At 31.9% G+C, this 8,123-nt stretch overlaps 1 protein-coding gene and 1 long non-coding RNA gene across 3 annotated transcripts; one reads left to right on the top strand and one right to left on the bottom strand.

Moving 5' to 3' along the window:
* Positions 1-345: 345 nt before the first annotated feature.
* On the top strand, positions 346-4,205 carry LOC113114098 (uncharacterized). 2 transcript variants are annotated; one of them, XM_026280843.1, is made up of 6 exons: positions 346-419; positions 884-1,231; positions 1,468-1,809; positions 2,041-2,157; positions 3,085-3,128; positions 3,926-4,205. In XM_026280843.1, the coding sequence occupies exons 1-6, from the start codon at positions 374-376 to the stop codon at positions 4,085-4,087; spliced, it is 1,059 nt and encodes a 352-aa protein (XP_026136628.1). In that variant the 5' UTR covers positions 346-373; the 3' UTR covers positions 4,088-4,205. The 2 variants fall into 2 exon arrangements, with proteins under 2 accessions (XP_026136628.1, XP_026136629.1); XM_026280844.1 differs by having other exon boundaries at positions 400-485.
* A 27-nt stretch (positions 4,206-4,232) lies between these two features.
* Positions 4,233-5,441, bottom strand: LOC113114099 (uncharacterized). Its single transcript, XR_003293678.1, has 3 exons — positions 5,201-5,441; positions 4,844-4,908; positions 4,233-4,534 (listed from the first exon to the last, which is right to left on the bottom strand). It is a non-coding gene; the product is annotated as an uncharacterized LOC113114099 (long non-coding RNA).
* Positions 5,442-8,123: the final 2,682 nt, after the last annotated feature.

Raw genomic sequence — 8,123 nt, 5'->3', positions numbered from 1 at the left:
TATTTAATGTAACTGACCACTTTGTAGATTAGTGACTGTTAGAGAAGACTTAAAAAAGAAAACGTTTTTAGAAAGTTTTAATTGTACAGTGTAACGTTTTTATGATTCTTCACCTTTTCACTGATGCACTTTTTCAATTGAATAAAAGTTTGCATAATTTTGGTAGCTGACATTCACAATGTTTTTTTGCAACATACTGAGATGCTTTTTTGAGATTACAGTATATCCTGACTGTCCTACAAACAGCAGTAATGTTTACACGAAAAGGTTACAGGAAGTCTGTGATGTCACGAAAGGAAAGACAATACAGAGGTGTACAGTATAATCTTGCAGTTGTTTATGAAGGCAGGCCAATGATTCACAGACTGCTGAGATGATGATGGTTTTGTGGATATCTGTCATGCTTCTAAATGAAATGTGTAAGTTTGTAATACGTGTGCTGTATCTAAATGCATTTCTTTAATAATTTTCTTTAATAAACAAAGGTAAGTAACCTCCACTTTTCTATAATTTCATATTTTTTTTAACCTCTGTAGAGAACTTTTCTAAAGAATTGTTTTGAACAAATAATTAATATAATTAATGAGGGCTATATTTTTTGTCTAATTCAATAGTTTTATTCAAAGAATGTATTACCTTGAACTAAGGATTTATTTAATTGTTTATGAGTATTTATTTGCCTCTTGGATTTTTTTTAAACATCTCATAAATTATGTAAGTCATTATGGGGAATAGATTTTTTTTTACTTATATATATCTAAATTTAACTTTAACATGGTACTCACAAGAACATTGTTTTTTTAAAATATGAGCTTACTGTATAACTCTGTCACATAGATGAAATGACATTATTTTCCTTTCTTTCTCTTTTTCCTCCCTACAGACCCAACACATTCTAATGATTTTTATCAACCAGATCCAGTGATAATGGTCTCTGCTGGGGACAATGTCACTCTGCGCTGTTTTTTTCTGATAGATCACACAGATCCAATTACTTGGTACAAGCAAACCTCTGGACACCAACCACAACTTGTTGGGATGGTGCAGACATTTGCCATAACTCCTAATTTCTTCGACAACTTTAAATCCTCACGTTTTAGCATTGAGACAGACATAAAAAAATGTCATTTAAGGATTTCAAATGTCACTTCATCGGATGAAGCAATGTATTACTGTGGCTGGAGAAAGTATGAAACTCTCTTTACTAGAGGCACATACTTGGCTTTGAAAGGTTTGTGTTTTATTCTTGAGGAGTACATTTATTGAAGATTCAAATAATGTAGTCAACTTGTTACTTGTTGTCTCCAGTAAATAATACTAGAAATACTATAATTCTGTAATAGTATTTCTATACTATTACAATATAATTGTATTTGTTACATATGATTATTTGCATTTAATTTAAATTCTAAAATAAGACCTTTGCTGAAACGTGACTTTGTATAAAATGTCTCCATGTCTGTTTAGGGTCAAAAAACAACCAATATAAATCCAAGGTGTCTGTTCTTCAGCTTCCCGAATCAGAGCCTGTCCAACCTGGGGACACAGTGACCCTGCAGTGCTCTGTGCTGTATGAACACAGCACCACAGATATCAGGATGTTCTGGTTCAGATCCGATTCAGGAAAATCTGTTCCAGAAATCCTCTACACTCATAATCAGTCTAATCATTGTGAGACTGATTCTACACAGAGCTGCACTTTCAAACTGTTTAAAAACATTAGCAGCCAAATGGACACGGGCACTTACTACTGCGCTGTGGTCACCTGTGGAAAAATTCTCTTTGGGAATGGGACAAGAATAAATATGGGTAAGTGCCAAATTATTTTCTTCTCAGGTTTAATTTTTTTTTCCGACAAAATACAGCCTCTGTATATGCCAATTGACTAAATGTTGGTATGATTACTAATATTTACTTAATTAATAAAGTTGTATTCATTTAATTCTTTTAAATGTTTAATATAAATCATAAATTTAAACCCCTGCAGTCGACACAGCACATTCACATACACACAATATATTTTGTTGTACTGTCTTGCAGTAAATCCAGTGGATCCTCTGGTGATTATTTTGGGTGTGTTATTGGGTGTTTGTATGATTGTTATCACTGCTCAAGCTGTTTTAAGTCATAAAAAGGAAAGATACTACAATAACAAAGGTGAGCATTTTGATCTAATTTGTCTCCTTAAAATAAATAAATAAATATATATATATATATATATATATATATATATATATATATATATATATATATATATATATATATATATATATATATATATATATATATATATATATATATATATATATATATATATATATATATATATATACACACAGTACAGACCAAAAGTTTGGAAACACCTTCTCATTCAAAGAGTTTTCTTTATTTTCATGACTATGAAAATTGTAGATTCACACTGAAGGCATCAAAACTATGAATGAACACATGTGGAATTATATATGGAATTATATACACAACTGAAAATATGTCATATTCTAGGTTCTTCAAAGTAGCCACCTTTTACTTTGATTACTGCTTTGCACACTCTTGGCATTCTCTTGATGAGCTTCAAGAGGTAGTCACCTGAAATGTTCTTCCAACAGTCTTGAAGGAGTTCCCCAGGAGATGCTTAGCACTTGTTGGCCATTTTGCCTTCTGTCTGCGGTCCAGCTCACCCCTAAACCATCTCGATTGGGTTCAGGTCCGGTGACTGTGGAGGCCAGGTCATCACTCTCCTTCTTGCTCAAATAGCCCTTGATGCCTTCAGTGTGACTCTACAATTTTCATAGTCATGAAAATAAAGAAAACTCTTTGAATGAGAAGGTGTGTCCAAACTTTTGGTCTGTACTGAATACATACATATATATATATATATATATAATATATATAAGCTTACTTTAATGGGCTTAAATAAAGATCACTGTCTTTGTTGGTAATGTAAATGATAGTAAAATGACCAGCAAAAAAAGTATTAAGAAATTTTCTTCCTGAACTGAGATTTTAAATGCTTTAAGTTATCTGACAAAATTATTATTTTTTTCAAAAGCATCCATTGTAAGATTTTTCTTTTTTTTCAACCAGAAAAAACTCTACAAGACATTGAAAAAGAACGTCCCTCCAGTCAGGTGTGCATCATAATCAATTTCAATTCAGTCATCTATTTTATATATAACACAGCCCTGCATCTTAAAAGTAAAAAAATAAAATAAAAAAATATGCTGACCCCCCAAATAATGAATGAACTTTTTTCATGGCAGTATTAATAAAGAATACTTTAAAAAAGCATAAAATATTTTTATCAGTTAACACTGCACAGGAGTGGAAAAGTATGTTCATGTACTCATTCAATGTCAAATAATTTTACATAAATAACATAAAAGTTTATAAATTAGCTTTTCCTGAAAAAAATTCTAATGTAAATTTTCTGTTGCTGCTTGGATGTGGTAAAAACTAAATCATTTATATTGTCTTCTGTCACTGACCATAATTCTTACATTGAAACCTCGAGATATGATCATAAAAATCATCCATGCATGTGAAAATTGGCTAAGCATTGAGCAAATGTAACCTTGCTCAGAAGAAGATATGAATCATGTCTTTGTCGCAGTTTTTCTGATGATTAAGAGATTATACAAGACTTTTGTTGCAAGACAAGAATAGTTGCCAAAAACAAAAACGCTATGTAATGCATGTATTTATTTTGTGAAAAGTTTGATGTGATAGAATATTTGGAAATCAGCACCCTCAAAATGTAATTTAGCAAATATGATGCAGGGTGGTGTGATTTGTAATTTCATATAATGTAATGATTTAATTTTATTTTAAATTCAAGTGCACATTTAATATTAAATAAAACATAGATTTTCATTTTTTCTTCCATCTTCTTTTAACTGCATCTTTATTTTAATGTGTTACTTCTTAGGACCATGATGCAGTGGAGTTGAGTTATGCTGCTTTACATTTTAAGGAGAGAAAAAACAGAAGAGTGCAAAGGAATGGGGAAACGCCTCAAGACAGAGTGTACAGCCTGATCAATAACCCCCATGAGACCGGCTATAGTGTAGCTGAGTACAGAAGTGTATAGAACTAGAGAGCAAATGTATGGTGAATTATTTACTAACTAGCTAGATGTGTGTTTTTGTTATTACATTATTGCATGAATTTTGTAATAAAATTGTGTACATAAAACATATTTGAATTTACACAGTTGTGATTACATTTTTTATTAACCCCCAACCTCTCGCCCAGACAAAATAAATTTTGCAGTCCCCATTAAATGGCACATAAAAAGTTGCCAATGCTCATTTATTCAAATTGTAAATTCTACTGAAAAAAAAAAACTATGCTGAATTATCAAATATACAGTACTTATACAGCAATTGTTACAAATGTGTTATGTTAAAGGAATATAGCCAATTTTTCCTCTTTTTGACCAAGATGTTTCAGTCTCAAATGATCCTCATTTTATTGTGCATCATTGTCCCCTCAAGCTTCTTGATCTTTATTGGCATCAAAAACTGGATGTGTGTCTCTGTAAAAAAATAATAATAATACAAATAAAATAAATACAAAATTAGAAGAGGTTAGTGCAAACTGAAGGCCACAATCTTAGATTTTCATCTGTTAAAATAAAAGCTCTGGTGTGATTTTAATTGATTTTACAGTGATTCAAAAATTACATAAATATGTGTAAGCATCAGCGCTTGAATTTTATGAATGGTTTAGATCACAAGATCCTCTGAAACTTTTGCTCCTAGAAATCAGAAAACGTTGCATTTATAAAACACATTCTGACTTCACAAACAGAAATTTGGAAAAAAACAAAAAACAATTACTTTACCTTTTGTGTCCGACATTTCAATATGGACGGGTGTGTTTCCTCTATAATGCTAACTGGAGATAAAGCTATAAAAAAGATACATTAATTTAGATTAACATTGACTGAGGATTGCCTTTTATAACTAATAATAATCAACAGTTATTTTTGAAAGGCCATCACTTGCAAATATAAGGCCTACTCTATGTTGTTAACATAAACAGTGGTTTTATACCTATCAAATGAAAGTACTCTTTCTACAATGTTATGAGTTTTGTAAATTTGCGGATACATCATTTGAGGTTACAGGAGTGCAGAAGAGTATTAAAAATATATACTGTAGATTATGTGATGCATAATATGAAATATAGGAAAACAGACCCTTTTGTTGTTTAATCCTGATTAACAGACATATGATCCACATGACAGATATTCCAATAATGTTGCACTAAAAGATAACGACTGATAACGATAATCTCTCTCTGTTGGATTTGAATCTGCAAAACAAACAGAACAGTTAATATTCATTTTATGACTTAAAATTACTCTTACATGCAAACTTAAAGGGTTAGTTCACCCAAATAGCAAAATTATTTCATTAATAATTTACCCTCATGTTGGGACTGAGAGCTCTCGGACTAAATCTAAAATATCTTAAACTCTGTTCCGAAGATAAATGGAGGTCATACAGGTTTGGAACAACATGAGGGTAAATTATTAATGACATAATTTTGGTATTTGGATGAACTAACCCTTTAAGAAATACAAATATATCTGGTTTGGTTTCGATGTTATTGGGTTTTCAGCTCATAAAACAAAAACTCACCTGTAGAGTTAAGAAAAGATATATTTAACGTCACAATACTATATTTCCAATGATACTATATTTCCATGATACTAAGAGAAAGTCTTTTCTTTGACCTGATGACATTGAAGCGAGTGTTCATATATCCATATATTTATATTAATATATTTATGAAAAATAGGATCAGCAACAGCTCCCGCCTTAACAACAGCACATGGCTGCTGGCCCTCGAATTGCTTGTACCAAAACATGTCGTACATGCTGAAGTTTTCTGCAAAAAAGCACCGCAGATTCACATTGGCACCAAGGTCAACTGGGATAACAGAGTCAGGCTGATGAAGAACTGTACAGTGAGTAAAATCTGAAATAAAGAAACAAAAGCATTCACACCAAGTTTAAAAAACAAGCCACTGACTTAAAATGTATAATGGTATTTTTTTTTAATCCTATTGCTGCTTTCTAAATAAAATATTTTTGCAGGTTAAAATGTCACTTACATATATTAAGATAAAGTACCACAAATGTATGGATAATCTGGACAAACATAATTTGTCTAGCACGATAATACATTTGAGACATTCAGTATACTGTGTGCATTTGCTTCGAGCTTCCTGTTCTTCCAGCGACAGAACCTTTACCACACACTGGTCATTGTTCAAGGTGTGACATAGGTGTAAAAATGAAACCAGAAGTTTCCATTCTACGTTAATCTATGCTCATGTTGCTATTTTTTTCTGTAAGTCGAAATTAAAATATGATTTTAAAAATCTAAAATGAAAACATTTATTTAAAAAAAATGTCTATTATTATCTATTATTATAACTACCAAGATTTCTTTACCATCCAGCCTGGGACTGCATATTAATTTAACCTGTTCATTTTAAATTGAAATCATTAAAAAGCCAAGTTGCCTCACTGAGAAGAATCAAAGGCTGACAAACCATTACCATATAATAAAGGGGTCATATGATGTGATAAAAAAAAAAAAAAAAAAAAAAAAAAAAATATATATATATATATATATATATATATATATATATATATATATATATATATATATATATATATATATATATATATATATATATATATATATATATCTGTAAAGTTGCGAAGACTGAAATCCAAAGATATATTCTTTATAAATTTAAGAGTCAACCACACCCTCCTAAAACGGCTCGTTCTAACACACCCCCACATGTCCGCGTCACGATGTGGGAAGATTTGCATAACGCCAGCCTAATGTTCTTGCAAACAAATGCCTTGTTTGTAATGGGTTTATTGGTTTTGTCTCATCGCGCCGGGACACAGAGCATCATAGTATATGGTAAGGGGTGTAACATTTTCATCACACTTAAAAAAAATGTTGCATGTGTTGTAGGTCTTGATAAAAAGCAGAGGTGGAGAGTAACTAATTACAAATACTTTTGTTACAGTACTTAAGTACATTTTACTTTTTTTCTACTTTCTTGAGTAGATATAGAATATAATTAAATTGTGGTACTTTTACTAGAGTAGAATAAAACTAGTGTATTCAACTAAAAAATAGACAAAGAAGGCGCTGATGGATAACAGAGCGAGCTGGCATTTTTTAACAGGAATTTTTCAAAATCCTAGGGTGGAGCCCCTACGCTTCAGCCAATAACAGACAGGTCTGGCTCGGGTAAAAAAAACAATCAAAACTTCTAGTTCAGCTGTGGGGGTGGACCGCTCGAACCGCACTTTGTTTGACTGTCAGTCACCGGCTTTGTTGTTTTGAATCAGCATCATAAGTGTTTCAGTATTTTAGTGTATGTGAGCTTTGATCTGATTTTAAATTGTAATAAAAGAGAGAGTTCTAATAAATTGCAACTCCTGAAAAGGGTCATACCGTACTGCATTGATGGAACAAGAACAATGAGTCTAAAATACATGCACATAGTTCAATTGAATGGTAAAAATCCCTCTTTAACACTGCAGTTATTTTGGCCCTTTCGGTAATGCATATGCTAACACTGTCTGTCACGTCTGGGGCAGCTCTGGGGTCAAGCATATAAATCCTGAGTCATCCAGCAGATTCAAAGAACAAAGTCATGAGAGGAGCCACAATCTGAGAGCTTCAGGAGGCTGTGATGTTCATCTGATGTGACAGATCTTTCTGTGTTCATGGGCAAAATAATTTCATAATTCATCTGACAATGCTCAGAAAACTTGATGAATCACAGAAAGTGTTGAATGCATTTTAGTAGCTATCACCATATCTTTACGACCTTTGCCCATCCAACATCTAGAGTAATACAATCATATTGTAAGACTAGCCTACAATTTAGTATAAGAATCAGCTCATTATATTCAAATATAGTCAAATCGTTTTTTCAACCATTTTAAAATGAGTGAGTTCTGCTGCCCTCATAAGGTGAGCTTTGAGATTGCAGGCAACGACAAAGCTTGTGCTGTTAACCATTTATTGTCACCAAAATATGAGCATTTCAGTCACAATACATAGCATTTCAAGTCAAA

This window comes from Carassius auratus, chromosome 14 (genome assembly GCF_003368295.1).
Source record: "Carassius auratus strain Wakin chromosome 14, ASM336829v1, whole genome shotgun sequence".
Taxonomy (NCBI): Eukaryota; Metazoa; Chordata; class Actinopteri; order Cypriniformes; family Cyprinidae; genus Carassius; species Carassius auratus.
The sequence above is the reverse complement of the archived record's forward strand: the minus strand, read 5'-3'. Positions and strand labels throughout refer to the sequence as shown.